Source organism: Pelophylax lessonae (assembly GCF_965119305.1).
Source record: "Pelophylax lessonae genome assembly, chromosome: 3".
NCBI classification, from domain to species: Eukaryota; Metazoa; Chordata; class Amphibia; order Anura; family Ranidae; genus Pelophylax; species Pelophylax lessonae.
The window spans coordinates 42108779-42126279 of NC_138770.1; the positions used below are offsets into that span (position 1 = coordinate 42108779).

At 47.6% G+C, this 17501-nt stretch overlaps 3 protein-coding genes across 3 annotated transcripts in view; all 3 read left to right on the plus strand.

Annotated features, from left to right (window-relative positions):
- LOC309550726 (uncharacterized protein) overlaps positions 1-7675 on the plus strand; it is a 156373-nt gene extending 148698 nt beyond the window's left edge. Inside the window, exons 3-4 of the mRNA XM_082251063.1 lie at positions 3609-3714; positions 6722-7675. Of these exons, the coding sequence (XP_082107189.1) occupies positions 3609-3714; positions 6722-7623 (1008 nt within the window). The 3' untranslated portion in view covers positions 7624-7675. The remainder of the gene's footprint in view (positions 1-3608; positions 3715-6721) is intronic.
- Positions 1-17501, plus strand: part of LOC309550683 (uncharacterized protein) — a 3164715-nt gene that overhangs the window by 1397102 nt on the left and 1750112 nt on the right. The window lies entirely within an intron of this gene.
- Positions 1-17501, plus strand: part of LOC309550696 (uncharacterized protein) — a 151549-nt gene that overhangs the window by 115450 nt on the left and 18598 nt on the right. The window lies entirely within an intron of this gene.

Sequence of the window (17501 nt, forward strand, 5' to 3'; positions counted from 1 at the left end):
GCTTTAAGGCTCAGTGGGGTTCTTGGTCTCCGATGGTCTTCCTACCCCCATTACATAGTAGATGAGGTTGAATAAAGACAATAGTCCATCCAGTTCAACCTGTGTAGGTGTGTGTAGCTGTAATCATCTCACATAGCCCTGAATGTTCTGATCCTTGAGATGTACGTCTAAGAGTCTTTTGAAAGCCACCATACTTCCCGCAGAAACCACCTCTTGTGGTAGAGAATTCCACAATCTTGTAGCCCTCACAGTAAAGAACCCCCCACGTTGCCTGAGGTTAAAACGCTTCTCCTCTAATCGCATTGTATGCCCTCGAGTCCTCGTGCAATCCCTTCGACTAAACAGCTTTTTTTCTAAGCTGAGATCCCCATTGAGATATTTGTAAATTGCTATCATGTCCCCCCTCAGGCGTCTCTTCTCCAGGGAGAATAAATCAAGCGATAGCAGACGCTCTTCATAATTAAGGTCCTCCAATCCCTAATCAGTTTAGTTGCCCTTCTCTGGACTCTCTCCTGCTCCAACACATCCCTCCTGAGGACTGGCGACCAGAACTGGACAGAATACTCCAGATGCGGTCGGACCAGAGTTTTATAAAGTGGAAGGATTATAGTCTTATCTCTGGAATACATCCCCTTCTTTATGCATGCTAATATTCTGCTGGCTTTGGCAGCTGCCGCTTGCATGCTATTGCCGACATTGCATGCTATTGCCTAATCTATCATCAACCAAGACTCCCAGATCTTTCTCCATTTTTGATTCCCCCAAGGGTTCCCCTCCTAACGTGTATTGTGCTTTTATGTTTTTAGTCCCCAAGTGCAAAACCTTACACTTCTCCACATTAAACCTCATTTGCCAATGTCGTTGCCCACTCCGTTATTTTGTCCAGGTCATTCTGTAGGATATCTGCTTCATGCTGTGAAGTTATTGCCCTGGCCAATTTTGTGTCATCTGCAAAAACTGATATCGAACTACTGACCCCGACCTCAATGCTGTTTATGAATAAATTGAACAAAGTTGGTCCCAGGACTGAGCCTTGGGGGACCCCGCTTACTACCTCAGACCAGTCTGAGTATGCGCTGTTTATTACCACCCTTTGGACACGCCCTTTTAGCCAGTTCCGTATCCAAGAGCAAACCCTGCTGTCGATACCTGCAGACCTTATTTTATAAATTAAGCGCTTGTGGGGAACTGTATCAAATGCCTTTGCGAAATCCAGGTACACCAAATCCACTGGTCTGCCCCTATCTAGCTCACAGCTCACCTCCTCGTAGAATGTTAAGAGATTGGTTTGACAGGAACGCCCATTTGTAAACCCGTGCTGATTACTGCTGATGATGTTGTCTTTAGCAAACTCTACGATATAGTCCCTTATCATCCCCTCCAGAAGTTTACATACTATTGATGTAAAATTGACAGGCCTATAATTTCCCGGGATATGCCTCTGCCCCTTTTTGAATATCAGAATCACGTTAGCTTTCCTCCAATCCCCTGGTGTATCTCCTGTCCTAATACTGTCAGCAAAGATCAGGAACAGTGGTCTAGATATAACCTTACTGAGTTCCTTGAGTACTCTCGGATGTACGCCATCCGGGCCTGGTGATTTGTTTGTGTTAAGTTTATCCCGCCTTTCCCTGATTTCACCCTCTGTTAGCCATAGTGGCAAGTCCTGTGTATTACTACTAACCATACAGTCATGGTCAGTGCACCCCTCCTTTTCCTGTGTAAAGACTGACGAGAAAAAAGCATTCAGCACGGTTGCTTTTTCAGTGTCCTCTGTAACCATCCTCCCATCATCGTTTATTATATGTGCAATATGCTCTGGCACTGGCACTCACTTTTCCGACCTAAAATAAGTTCTGCCAGGAAGTGAAGCAGCCTTCACCTTCCTACCATCTCACTGGTCAAGTGCTATGTTCCAGGATACCAAGTAGAATAAAGGACACTTGTTCTTAGAGGAAGTCTGTTTGTGCAACCTATCCTATGTGTTGTCCAGCCCAATGCCTTCCCATGACTCTGCAAGGGCCCAGACTCTGCCAAATGCCCAGTGCTGGAATTCAAAGCACCAGGAACACACTGCCACTCTATGCAATGTCCTGGATACTATAGTATACTTGACAATCAGTAGAGCAAACCCCTCCCAATGCTGCCCTCCTTTTAACCCCCACTGGAATGCTATTGGAGGGATGAGATTATAATCCCCTCCCACAGCAGCATCCTCCTGATATCCAACCCAATCCCCTTCTCTTATTGCAAAGAGTGACAGTGATTGTCACTCAGCAGTTATTGTCCAACACCATCCAAATAATTCTTACTTTCACTCCCCAAACTTATCTGTCTACAAGGAGACCTGTATAGATAAAATGACGGCACCAATGAGAATGGAGAAGGACCAGAGTCACGTGACTAAGAAGATACTAAACCTCACCCTGGAGATCATCTACCTGCTGGCCGGAGAGGTGAGGAGAATTCTGGGAGGTCACATGACATCACTCTTATCTCTAGTATTAAAACACAGACCTAGGATTCTGGGATTCTAACATATTACTACTATTGGTTCCTCAATACAGAGATTTCCTCTTCTGACGTCTAGAGATCATATGACCATCACAGTGCCTCCATGTGACTCCCTAAAACTTGAGAGACCCAACATGCAGAAGATTCTAGAAGTCACCAAGAAGATGATGGAGCTGCTGACAGGAGAGGTGAGCAGTGCTGGGAATTCTGGGACATTATCCAGTAACAGACAAGGGATGTGTCTGGATGGTGACTATATCATTGTGTGTGTCAGGTTCCTATAAGGTGTCAGGATGTCACTGTCTATTTCTCCATTGAGGAGTGGGAGTATTTAGAAGGACACAAGGATCTCTACAAGGACGTCATGATGGACAATCAGCTGCCCCTCACATCACCAGGTAAGAGGAGACTTTATTGTAAAGGAGAGAGCAGTACGAAGGCTCCACCTAGATCCCCCATCATCTGATAAACACATAGAAACAATGTATTCAGTCAGTGTGTGTGTTTCCTACAGATGGATCCAGTAATGGGAACCCACCAGACAGATGTCCCCGTCCTCTGTATTCCTGGGATTGCACACAGGAAGATCACACCATTCCTCACCATCAGGTAGATGAGGAACAAATATTGGTAATTATGATTTATACACAGCATTCACAATACAATTAATGTTTTATTATGTATTCAGAGTGCAAACCTCTGGGATTTGAATATTGTTGTAAAAGAAGAGTATAAAGAGGAGGATGAAGAGTATGGAGTGATGGAGGAATTTTCAGACGGACACATTGATCTCTACAAGAAAAACATGGTGGAGCCAACCAGCTACAGAAACCCACCAGAGAGATGTCCCCATCCTCTGTATTCCCGGGATTCCACACAGAAAGGTCACACCATCCCTCACCATCATCAGGTGGGTGGAGTTGATAATCTGGAACATAAAATGTTTGAACACTCTGACGTGCAGACGATGCGTTGACTTTACAAGATGATATTTTTTCATGGGATCTCACATCATAAATACTTCTATTTTACAGATGATATTTTGTCTCCTTTTCTTGGTTTAGGGTGAAGATCTGAGAGATATAAAAGTTGAGGGTAAAGCAGAAGAGAGGTATGTGAGGGATGATCAGCAGTTTATAAAGCAGGATGGAATAACGGGGACATTTTTAGAGAAGGACACTCCTACAGAGATCAGCACAGGTGGGTCATTAACACTAAATACATTCCTCCACCCATACTGCTCACTGATTGGTCAAGTGTAGGGCAAGGACTGGGTGATATCAGCCTGTAATACCCTGGTCACTTTCCTGAGCTGTGTTCCCCATCCTGTATTTCTCTCAAATAATTTTCCTTCTCTGTGCTGTAGACACAAATTATGTATCTAGACTGGATTTATGGAGATTCTGGGGTTCATCTGATTTTTCACCACAGGAGTTGCTCCACCTCGGCTCCTGGGACATGTGTCTTGGGTCTTCTGCCCTATGCCCGGGTCTAGTGGAGGTGGAGGTAGGGGTTGTCCCTGCACTCCGGTGCCTCTCCAGGTTCTACCGTCCCACCGGCGAGCCCAGAACGTTCCCCGATCATCTCGAAACCAGAAGCAATGATCATCTTAAAAAAAACTGGAAGCAGGGAGCATTTTGTCAATTGCGTTTTTTTTTTTTTTAAGGGTGTCAACAAGTAATTTTTGACTTGTAAAAAGCATATGATCAAACCAATCTTGGAGTAATCAGATGCTTTAAGGGCAGATATGAAGCCAGGGATCTAGTAGACTCCAGATGTCTCTAGTAGAGTGGACCGATCACTGCCTATTGCCATTACAAGGGATATTTACATTCCTTGTAATAGCAATAAAGGAGATCTTTTTTAAAAAAGTAAAGGGACAGTGTAAAAAAAAAAAAAAATAATAATAAAAAACCCTTATAAAAGGGCCCCGTTCTGCTGCGCTTGTGCGCAAAGGTGAGCGCATCACACCACACGCGAGGTATCGTCACGTACACTAAAGCGGGTGCAATAATTCTAGCACCAGAACTCCGGTGCAACTCTAAAAGTCCCTATAGGTTACTAGTTTAAATTGTCGCCTTTTTAAGTACCATAGTTTGTCACCATTCCACAGGTGTGACATTTTGGGTATCTATTTACTCTGCATAACATCATCTTTTTTTTTTTTACTAAAATGTTGGGTATTGTACTGTGTTTATGTTAAATAAAATCCATTAAAGTGTATTTTTTCCCATAAGAAATTGCGTTTGAAAAATCACTATGCAAATAGTGTGACATAAAAAAATTGTAACACCTACCATTTTATTCTTAAGAGCAGGGTTTCTCAACCAGGGTTCTGTGGAACCCTAGAGTTCCTCCTGAGGTTGCTAGGTGTTCCCGGAGAAATGGGCAATTTCTGCCTCTCAGATAAGTTTCCAATGACACCATTGTTCCTTTTAGCTCTCTGTAAGGGGGAATTCTTCCCAAAGATGACAACTTAGAGTAAAGAGCATTCTTCCCACTGACTGCCACACTAATGTATCATGAGTTGTAGATTTAAAATTTTTAGCAGGGGTTCCCCGAGACCAGAAATTTATTTCAAGGGTTCCTCTGTGTTTGAAAAGGTTGAGAAAGGCTGCTCTAGGGCCTCTGCTTAAAAAATATATATAATGTTTGGGGATTCAAAGTAATTTTCTATCATAAAATACTAATTTTTTTATATGTCAAGAAAAAGTGCCAGAAAAGGCCTGGTTTTCAAGTTACACTCTATAATTTATATTGCACATTACATACTCCTGACCCCTGCACTATATATACTCTATATTGTACATTCAAAAAAGCAAGGGGATTTCCAGTCACTACTTACCAACCTGCCAGCGACCAACCAAATTAACCTGTCTAACAGTATGCGTTAAAAGCAGGGGTTTAGTTGCACACATTTGCAAATACATGCATAAGCTGCAGGCCATGGCAAGGCACCTTGATATCTGCAGACCCTAACTCTACCTTTAAAAAGTCTCCACAATTGGAGCACATGCATGCTGATGAGATAGATGGAGGACAGGTGACTGGAGGGAGCCCACCCCTCCTTAAAGGCGCAAGGTCACACTGAACACCCAGCATATTGCACAATGGCAGCAAAGGTGTCAGTGCGTTGCCTGACCAATATAAATGATATTGCAAAAAGTGAGCACCTCCCCCACCTATAACTGGTCTTAACAGTAAGGAGCACTGGAAGGGCAAACGCAGATCAGTGACCACTTTTTGCAATACCATCTATATAGTACATTGCATACTCCTGACCCCTGCACTATATACTCTATATTGCACATTACATACTCCTGACCCCTGCCCTATTTACTCTATATTGTACATTGCATACTCCTGACCCCTGCACTATATACTCTATATTGCACATTACATACCCCTGACCCCTGCACTTTATACTCTATATTGCACATTACATACCCCTGACCCCTGCACTATATACTCTATATTATAAAATGCATAATTCTGATACTTTATAGTTCTATCTGCTGTATCTTTTATAATATGTTGTACATTACATAGTCCTGACTTATGCTCGCTCCCCTCTACCCACTGTTATATATACACATAATATGTATTCTCCTTTCTTACACCCATTTTCTACCAGCTGGACATTTTATATCTGATGATTTAATTGGAGGACAGACTTTTACATGTTGATGATAATGTGATAACATCCTCAAACATTTTGAACCTCAATCAAAAAAGCGATGAGGGGGGGGGGGGGGGTGTCTATAACCCAATGATGGTGGCCTTCAGGATCAGTCCAGTCTTCATCTTGGTTGTTCTCCCCCCATCCTCACTCTCTGACCTCTGGTGGGGCTCAGCCCCGCTGTTATTCATGACTAAATCATGGACTAAATAAGGAAATGCGGGACTTCTTGTGTTGGGAATATAGCAATGAGTGATAGAGGGGGTGGGGACACTCGTCCTATAATCCCCCCATCACTGTCAAAAGGCAGAGGGGATAAAAGACAGTTCTCATTGTTTCCTCACTCTCTGACTAAGGTCCATGAATAAAGAAATGAACTGGTAGGAGATCAGAGGACCCATTTACTAGTTTCCTTGAGGGTGGAATTGTAAGATCCTCAGAGACAAAGCTGCCTGATGTGGGCGGAGTCCTGGTTTAGTGGAACCAATCTGCTCATGTCTAGTAATAATCTTTTTATTTCTATTTTAGTAGATGGACGGGAGATGAGGAAAACCTCAGAGGATTGTCTCACTTTGTCTCCAGACTGTAAAGTAGAAGATGAGGACATCACACAGTATAGTCCAGGAGAAAACCCGGCTACCTCAAATGTCCATCCGCCACCACACAGTGTAGATGGACCACCGTTTTCCTCTTATCCTGAGACTGTGAGGGACAGTGCCTTCCTTCCAACAGATAAGAGGTTTTCCTGTACTGAGTGCGGGAAGTGTTTCCATTTCAAATTCAATCTTGATGAGCATAAAAGATCTCACACAGGCGAGAAGCCACATACATGTCCTGAGTGCGGGAAATGTTTTTCATATAAGTCCAATCTTTATAATCATCAGAGATTGCACATGGGTGAGAAGCCATATTCCTGTCCTAAATGTGAGAAATGTTTTGTACAAAAATCAGAACTTGTCATACATCAGAGATCTCACACAAGGGAAAAGTCGTACTCCTGTCCTGAGTGCGGAAAATGTTTTTCAGTGAAGTCCAATCTTTCCAGACATCAGAGATTGCATGCAAGTGAGAAGCCGTATTCCTGTTCTGAGTGCGGGAAAGGTGTTGTAAACAAATCAGAACTTGTAACACATCAGAGGTCTCACACAGGGGAAAAGCCGTATTCTTGTCCTGAGTGCGGGAAATCTTTTTCTCAGAAGTCCCATCTTTACAGACATCAGAAATTGCACACGGGTGAGAAGCCGTATTCCTGTTCTGAGTGCAGGAAATGTTTTGCGCAAAAATCAGATCTTGCCATACATCAAAGGTCTCACACGGGGGAAAAACCATACTCTTGTTCTGAGTGTGGGAAATGCTTTTCACACAAGTCCTCTTATTACACACATCAGAGATCTCACACTGGGGAGAAACCACCTTCCTGTTCTGAGTGATGGAATTGTTATTCACTGAAGTCCTGTCTTCTTGTACATTAGGGATTCCACACAACCCTTTAGGTGTATTAGTGCCTTGAATGCGGGAAATGTCTCCTATATGAACGTTGCTGGACATCACACCTCTTGTGGGGAAGAAGCACACCCTGATATACACCTCAGATATACTCCATGGATTCATCATGTAATAAACAGTTCATAAGGAGATCAAAATTCACCAAAGAGATTGCTGAAGTACCATGTTGGCCATTGATAGCAACAGAATATTAAAAATCAGGGCTCAAAATTTAAAGTCCTGAGCTACTAGCCAGGCCTTAAGGGTTACTCGCCACCAGTTGCCCCACTAAATTCCTACCCTGCCCCGCCCCTAATCCCGCACCTAAACATGCCCTCATAAATTATCTCATAAAATTACACTGTTAAATGTTTTTGCATTAATGCAGAAGTTACAAAAATAAATATTAATAACACTGTTTTCAGTGCCCATCAGTGCAGCCTCATCAGTGCCTATCAAGGGTCTGAAGGGCAGGGGGCTGAAGAGCACTAAGGGGCTGGAGGGGGGGCTAATAGCACTGGGGGGCTGAAGAGCACTGGAGGGGGGGCTGAAGAGCACTGGGGGCCTAGGGAGGGGGGGGGGCTGAGGAGCACTAAGGGGCTGGAGAGGGGGGCCAGCAAAAGAAAAAAAGAAGTTGGGTAGGAGGAGCGGTGGGGCAGCTGCATATAGAAGAATTGATCTTTCCATATTCCTCCTGCAGCTGCTGAATGCCTGCAGAGAGCAGAAACAGGCATCCAGCGGCTGCAGGAGTAATATGGAAAGATCAATTCCTCTATATGCAGCCACCCCACTGCTCCTCCTATCCAGTCACACAGGGAGGCTGCTAAATCCTTGGACACTCCCCTTCTTCCAGCCCCCGCGAGCAGTGCAGCACAGACCGAGGGAGCAGCTGCCTTAACATGAGATGATCAGCGCGAGTATCGGCTTGACACCCCCCAATGGTATGCCACTGCTGGCCGGATAATGTCAGAGCGGCGGATCATCCCGTTGTAACAGCTTTAATTGTAATTGCTGGACGCTCGCTGACACACACAGTCCCGCCTCCTAGCTAGCATCTTTGATAGACGTCACACGTTCTGGTTGGCCAGGTGTTCTGTCTATCAAAGAAGCCGGGCTAGGAGGCGGGACTGTGTGTGTCGGCGAACGCCCGGCAATTACAATTAAAGCTGTTACAGTGGGATGATCCGCCGCTCTGACATTATCCAATGCGTCGGCTGGCCGGCTTTCCTCTCTTCCCCTGAGCGGCTCCCGGAGCTCGCCCTACATAATTTTCCACTCGCAAAATGCGAGCAGGCGAGTAGAAAATTTGAGGGCTGTTAAAAATGGAGTTACTACCTTCCGTAGGCTGAGTACATTTTTGTGTTGTTAAGTTTCATAATAAACACTTAGAGGTTCTTTTTTAAAACAATTAGTTGGTTGAATGTGAAAAGCATTTGTCCAGCCATGATGAATATTGGACGTACATTTTTTCATATGATCATTATTTCCATCTAATGACCATAATATGGTATTGCGGTATTTTTCCTGACTGAGGTAAATCAGGAAAAAATCCCTCTTTATGGCCACTAAATGGATTTGACAATCATAGGAAATCACTGTGTTAATTCAATTACAACCAACATATGACAGGGCTAATGAATGCTTGCCACATTCATTTCACACATTTTTCTTTAACCACTTGCCACCCGCCCACCATCAAATGAAGGCGGAGCGGTTCTGCTCTCGTTCTAGGAGGACGTCATATGATGGTGCCCCAGAACGGTCGCTCTCGCGCACCCGCGGGGCGTGCAACGCGGAGATCGCGGCCACGCTGTGTTCATAGGACACAGCGACCCCGCTCTTGGTAAAGAGCCAATGACGTGGCTCTTTACCCATGTGATCGGCTGTGTCCAATCACAGCTGGTCACATGTAAATGAGGAAGTGACGTTTATTGGCGCTCCTTGCCTCAAACTGTCAGAGTGTGTGGTGAGGAGAGCCGATCAGCGGCTCCTCCTCAAAGAGGAGTTTAGGACAAGTCATCAGGGCACCGATCATCAGTGCCCTGATTGCAGTACAGTCAAAAAGTTCCCATAAGTCACCCCAACCAATGCCCATCAGTGCCTGCTCATCTGTGCTGCCCATCAGTGCCACCGATTTGCCCATCAGTGCTGCCTGTCAGTACCACCTATCTGCCCATCAGTGCGGCATATTAGAGCCTCCTCATCGGTGCCCATAAGTGCCGCCTCACCAGCGCACATCAGTGAAGGAGAAAAATTCCTTATTTACAAAACTTACAGACCGAAAATAAGAAAAACTTTTTTTTTTTTTTTCAAAATTTTCTGTATTTTTTTTTAGTAAAAAATAAAAAAACCCAGTGGTGACTAAATACCACCAAAAGAAAGCTCTATTTGTGTGAAATGGCCACGCAATTGTCATCCAAAGTGTGACAGCGCTGAAAGCTGAAAATAGGCCTGGGCAGGAAGGAGGTGAAAGTGGCCTGTTTTGAAGTGGTTAAATGTAGTGCTGCCCCCACAGGAGACGCTAAATCTTGAGTCCGCCCTATTCCTGCACAGTCAGGGAAAACGCATTTCCAACTTACATCCAGACACAAGAAATCAGGCTTGCTTTTGTTGTTTCATTGTGGAAAACAACTTTTATAGGGTATATAGGGATTATGGGAGGCCCAACTTGACTTGAAGCACAACAATGAGGACAAGCTTTCTTCCCTATGTGTACAAAAATGAAGATCCTGGACTGTGCTCCCTCCGGAATAATCACAGTCTCTATGGATCAGTGGCAAGGTCCAGTCCCCTATGATGAAATAGCTCAAAGTCTCAAACTGTATGCAGGAGTATCATGTCTCCTCAGTAGAACCTCACACATTTCTGACACTTACAGATACTACCAGCCCACCTGGCTGCTTTGACTACAAGCCCACCTGGCTGCTTTGAAGAATGCCCTGAGGACAAGGGATTGGGATTTAGCACAACACTGTCCCTGGAAAGTATGCTACAGCTGGCAGTCTTTCTCCTTGTATGCCCTTGGATGTGCTGAGGTATTCACATTGTCCCTTGATTTCTGCTGCAATGGGCAAGTCTTCTGTCCAGATCCTCCCATGCCAGCCCACATGTCTTCAGCACTTGTTAACTTCCCTAATCTCCCGCTGCCTCTCTGGTGTGGCTCGAGGTACAGGTAGTATTTCTGAAAATACTACCTTAGAGGTCCTACTCCTCAACTTAGCGCCTAAGTCCCTGAAATCGTTTAGGACTCTCCATCTTCCTCTGCCTATGTCATTGGTACCCACGTGTACCATGACAGCTGGGTCTTTCCCCAGCCCCACCCAGTAGTCTGTCCACCGCACAACACTCCCAGTCGCACAGCCCGGTCAGTGGCACAACACTCAGTCACACAATACTCACAGTCGCACAGCCCGGTCAGTCGCACAACACTCACAGTAGTAATAGATACTCACAGGCACTCAGGTAGTAATAGGTACACTCAGGCAGTAATAGGTACTCACAGATACTCAGGTACTAAACTGCACCCTCAGTCAGTATTCAATCTCAGTCACCAGACCTACTTACCTAGTGTGTGTCCGTTTAAGCCTGTCACTTGACGTTCCTGACATCGATTCCTCCCTCAGTCGGTCAGTCTTCCTCTCTGCACCCGCCCCCCTCGGTCACTTCCCGGTCAGCCTTTGTTCTGCTAGTCTCCTCTGCTAAGGGGGGGGGGGGGTTACAGACCCGCTCGCCGCCCACTTATACTTCTGGGGGGGTTCTTGCACCGCTCGCCACCGCCGCTCTACTGGGGGGGTTACTCACACGCGGTCAGTCACACACCCGCTCCTCTCACTCGCACGCAGCCACTGATCCCGCACTCTGATCCTCTGCTCCACAGCTCCACCTGCCGGTCACCCTGACACGGAAGCCGGTCACCCTGAAATATCTCAAATTCTGTCAGTAGACAGGGTAGGGAGATCAAGGGTTGGGAGAGGGAAAAGAGAAGGTCGTCTGCGTAGGCCGAGACCTTGTACATGGAAGTCCCTGCGTGGATCCCGGATATATCCGGGTTCAAGCAGATTTTAGCCAGGAAGGGTTCAAGGGAAAGAGCAAAGGCAAGAGGGGGCAACCCTGACGGGTCCCGTTCAAGATACGGATTGGGTCCGAAAAGGACCCCGTTCGCCTTCACTCTTGCCCCTGGGTTGGTGTAGACACTCCAAATCCAAGTCATCATCTGTTGGTCGAGACCGAAGCGTTGTAGTACCGTGAACATATAGGGCCAGCTGACCCTATCGAATGCCTTTTCGGCGTCGGTACTCAAGAAAATTGTTGGTGTGGCACCGCTGCGTGCAAGATGAATTAGATTGATGACCTTGATCGTGTTGTCCCTGGCTTCACGCGTGGGGTCAAAACCCACCTGGTACAGGTGAACTAGACAAGGGAGGTGTGATTGGAGACGGAGGGCTAAAAGTTTTGTAAAGAACTTAAGGTCAGCATTAAGCAATGAAATCGGGCAGTAGCTGCCACACTCCGAGGGATCCTTCCCCTCTTTGGGAATCACAGAAATGTGGGCACTTAGGGTTTCTTCGCGGAATGCACAGGTATGACCTACCGCATTAAAAAGTTGTAGTAAGGGAGGGACTAGGAGGGTGTGGAGCGTCTGGTAGTAAGATACCGTAAAGACGTCCCGCCCAGGAGCCTTGCCCTTCTTTGCCAAGGCAATGACCGTGGCCAACTCCTCCTGGGTAAAGGGAGAATCCAGCTCTTCCCGGTCCGGGGGACGAGAGGCGCGGTAAAGAAATAGCATCTAGGTAGGAAGAGAGGGGATTCAAGTGGGATTGTGGCTGAGACAAGCCGTAGAGTCGAGCGTAAAATGCACCAAAGCATCGCGCTATGTCTTTGGATAGGTGGACCTTGGAGCCGGCAGGGTTTACAAGGTATGGAACATAAGAATCTGCCTGCTGATCCCTAAGGGACCTCGCCAGAACCTTCCCGCACTTGTCCCCAGACTCGTAGGAGACCTTCCTACAACAAAGAAGTGCCGCCTTAGCGGTAGCGTAGCAAATCTGCGATCTGATCCCTAAGACGGGCCAGAGCGGGCCGTCCTCCGGATCGAGTCCTCATTTGTGTCGGTTTTCCAGGAGTGCCACTGTCAGGGTCCGGACTGGCGGCAGGTGACGGCACTGGAGGTGGATCCTCTGTGTCAGTGAGGGATTGGCGTGGACCGTACCAGGGGACCGGTTCCAAGTTACTACCGGTTTTCACCAGAGCCCGCCGCAAGGCGGGATGGACTTGCTGCGGCGGTAGCAACCAGGTCGTATCCTCCGGTAACGGCTCAACCTCAAAGACAGCTGATTCAGGCGTGGTACAGAAGGACAAGGCAAAGGCAAGGTCAGACGGAGCAAAAGGTCAAGGCAGGCGGCAAGGTTCGTAGTCAGGGGCAACAGCAGAAGGTCAGATACACAGGCAGGGAACGATACACCAAAAGCTTTCTCAAGGTACCAAAGGCAACAAGATCCGGCAAGGACAGGAAGGGGAAGTGGGTTTTTATAGCTTTTGGAGTGATTGGACCAGGCACCAATTAGTAGTGCACTGGCCCTTTAAATTTCAGACCAGCGGCGCGCGCGCGCCCTAGAGAGCGGGGCCGCGCGCACCGGGAGGAAACCGAATGGGAGGTGAGTGGAGACCGCGGGCGGGAACGTCCCGCCGCGCGGACCGACTGAGTGAGGAGTGCGGGGGAGCGGTGCTCACGGTCGGGGAAGGTGACAGGAGCGCTGCTACCCGCAGCATGCCTCGAGTGCTCTGGGGACGCTGCAGGACCCGGAGCGCTCGGCATGACAGTACCCCCCCCTTTGGTCTCCCCCTCTTCTTGGAGCCCAGGAACCTGTGGATGAGCTTTTTGTCGAGGATATTGGACTCAGGTTCCCACGACCTCTCTTCGGGACCACAATTCTCCCAGTCAACAAGAAATTTTTTTTTACCTCTGACAACTTTGGAGGCGAGGATGTCTTTCACCAAGAAGACGTCAGAGGACCCAGAGACAGGAGCAGGAACGATGACCTTGGGGGAGAATCGGTTAAGAATGAGGGGTTTGAGGAGGGATACATGAAAGGAGTTGTGAATACGGAGTGAAGGAGGAAGATGGAGTTTGTAAGAGACAGCATTAATTTGGCTTTTGATTTTAAAAGGCCCAAGATAACGTGGACCCAGTTTGTAGCTGGGGACCCGAAACCGGATGTATTTGGCAGAGAGCCACACTCTGTCCCCAGGAGAAAAGACAGGAGGAGTTCTTCTTTTCCTATCTGCATGTCTCTTCATGCGAGAAGAGGCCAGGGTGAGCGACTTTTGAGTCTCTTTCCAGATGGAGGAGAAGTCCAGGGTCAAGTCATCAACAGCAGGAACTCCAGAAGAAGTGGGGATGGGGAGGGGGGGAAGCGGGTGACGGCCGTACACCACAAAAAACGGAGATTTGGTGGATGACTCAGAGTCTCTAAAGTTGTAAGAAAATTCGGCCCAGGGCAACAAGTCGACCCAATCATCCTGACGGGAGGAGACGAAATGTCGCAGGTAGTCACCAAGGATCTGGTTAACCCTCTCCACTTGTCCATTGGACTGAGGGTGGTAGGCAGAGGAGAAGTTTAATTTGATCTTCAATTGGGTGCAGAGAGCTCTCCAAAACTTTGAGATAAACTGAACGCCTCTATCGGAGACGATGTGTGTAGGAAGACCATGGAGACGAAAAATGTGTAAAAAGAATTGCTTCGCCAGCTGTGGCGCAGAAGGAAGACCAGGAAGCGGGATAAAATGTGCCATTTTAGAGAACCTGTCGACAACCACCCATATGACTGTGTTGCCATGGGATACAGGAAGATCCGTGACGAAGTCCATTGCTATGTGGGACCAAGGCTGTTCAGGCACTGGCAGAGGGGGAAGAAGACCTGCAGGCTTCTGGCGGGGAGTTTTATCACGTGCGCAGACAGTACAGGCCCGAACGAACTCCGTTACATCTTTCTCAAAGGAAGGCCACCAATAGTGTCTGGCAATTAGTTGAGTCGTCTTTTTAATTCCAGCATGACCCGCCAGGTGAGAGGAGTGACCCCATTTGAGAGTCCGCAGGCGAAGTAGTGGAGGAACAAATGTTTTCCCTGGAGGAACTGGTACCAGTGAAGCAGGAGCAGTTGAAATTAGACACTCAGGAGGAATGATGTGTTGAGGAACGGTCTCATCCTCGGAGGCATCGGTGGAGCGTGATAGGGCATCCGCCCTAATGTTCTTATCAGCAGGACGAAAATGGATTTGGAAGGTGAATCGGGCAAAGAACAATGACCACCTGGCCTGGCGTGGATTAAGGCGCTGGGCAGACTGAAGGTACGAGAGATTTTTGTGGTCAGTATAGATGGTGATCGGATGAGGAGATCCTTCCAGAAGGTGTCTCCATTCTTCCAGTGCCAACTTAATGGCTAGTAGATCACGATCTCCGATGGCGTAGTTCTTTTCAGGAGGAGAAAAAGTTTTTGAGAAGAAACCGCAGGTGACGTTTCTCCCTTTAGCAGATTTTTGAAGAAGAACCGCTCCGGCTCCAACAGAGGAGGCATCTACCTCCAGGAAGAATGGTTTCAACGGATCAGGCCTATTCAAGACTGGAGCGGAGGCGAAGGCGGCTTTAAGACGAGTAAAGGCTTCTTCAGCTTGGGGAGGCCAGGATTTCGGATTCGCTTCTTTCTTGGTTAGGGCCACAATAGGCGACACGATAGTGGAGAAATGGGGAACAAACTGGCGGTAATAATTGGCGAATCCAAGGAAGCGCTGAATAGAGCGAAGGCCTGAGGGCGTGGCCAATCCAAGACTGCAGAGAGTTTGTCAGGGTCCATTTGAAGACCCTGTCCAGAAACTAGGTATCCCAGAAACGGCAGACAGCTACGTTCAAAAAGACATTTTTCCATTTTGGCGTACAGATGGTTGACACGAAGGCGCTGAAGCACTTGACGAACATGGCGACGGTGTTCCTCCAGGGTGGAGGAGAAGATTAGAATGTCGTCGAGATAGACCACTACACAAGTATACAACATGTCCCGGAAGATCTCGTTGACAAAGTCTTGAAAGACTGCAGGAGCATTGCACAGGCCGAACGGCATGACGAGATACTCAAAGTGGCCATCTCTGGTATTAAAAGCGGTTTTCCACTCATCTCCATCACGGATTCTGATGAGATTATAAGCGCCCCTGAGGTCAAGCTTGGTGAAGACCTTTGCTCCGCGCAGACGGTCAAAGAGTTCCGAGATGAGTGGCAAAGGGTAGCGATTTTTTACCGTGATCTTGTTAAGACCGCGGTAGTCGATACAAGGGCGTAGTGACCCATCCTTTTTGGCAACAAAGAAAAATCCTGCTCCGGCAGGAGAAGAGGATTTCCTGATAAAACCTTTCTTAAGGTTCTCCTGAACGTATTCTGACATGGCCTTGGTTTCAGGGATGGAAAGAGGGTAAATCCTGCCACGTGGTGGCGTGGTACCAGGAAGCAAATCAATGGGACAATCATAGGGTCTATGTGGTGGTAAGACCTCCGCCTGCTTCTTGCAAAAGACGTCAGAGAAGTCCAGATAAGCCTTAGGAAGGCCGAGCAGGGGTGAGGAAACTGAGACTTGTCTAGTCGGTACCGACTTGAGGCAATGAGTGTGGCAGGTAGGCCCCCATGATTTAATGTCCCCAGAGGTCCAGTCGAGGGTAGGAGAGTGGCACTGGAGCCAGGGCAGACCAAGAAGGACGTCAGAGGTGCAGTTCGGTAGAACAAAAAATTCAATGGTCTCTTGGTGGAGGACTCCTATGGTCATGAGCACAGGTTCTGTGCGATAACGCACGGTACAGTTTAGATTCTCACCGTTAACTGTGGAAATGAAGAAAGGCTTGACGAGACGAATCACAGGAATTTTAAAGCGGTTTATGAAGGAGGCTCTAATGAAGTTTCCTGCAGAACCAGAGTCCAAGAAGGCCTGTGCAGGGAAGGAGACTTTAGCGGCAGAAGAAATCCGTACTGGAACCAACAAGCGTGGAGAGGAAGACTCTACACCCAGCGACGCCTCTCCTACGTTCACTAGGTGCGAGCGTTTCCCTGACGTTGTGGACGAACTGGACAGTCCTTTAAGAAATGTTCGGAACTCCCACAATATAAACATAAATTCTCATTCCTCCGACGAGACCTTTCTTGCTGGGTCAGGCGAGCCCGATCCACTTGCATGGCCTCCTCGGCGGGAGGCGCAGCAACCGGTTGCAAAGGTTGCTGGAAGAGAGGTGCCAGGCGTGGATAACGCCTGTTGCGAACCAGATTCTTTTCTTGGCGAAGTTCCTGGCGTCTTTCAAGGAAGCGCATATCTATGCGAGTAGCCAAGTGGATGAGTTCCGTCAGGGAGTCAGGTATCTCTCGTGCGGCTAGAGCATCCTTGATATGACTGGATAGACCTTTTTTAAAAGTTGCGCAAAGGGCGTCGTTGTTCCAAGTCAATTCGGAGGACAGTGTGCGAAATTGTATAGCATATTCGCCTACTGTAGCGTCTCCTTGGACGAGGTTTAACAAGGCCGTTTCTGCTGACGAGGCACGGGCAGGTTCCTCGAAGACACTGCGGACTTCAGAGACGAAAGACTGGACGGAGGCAGTGGCAGGATCATTGCGGTCCCAGAGTGGTGTGGCCCAGGCCAAGGCCTTCCCAGACAACAAGCTGACCATGAAGGCCACCTTAGATCGTTCCGTAGGAAACTGGTCGGCCAACATCTCCAGATGCAGGGAACATTGGGACAAGAATCCCCTGCACATCTTAGAATCCCCATCAAACTTGTCCGGGAGAGACAAACG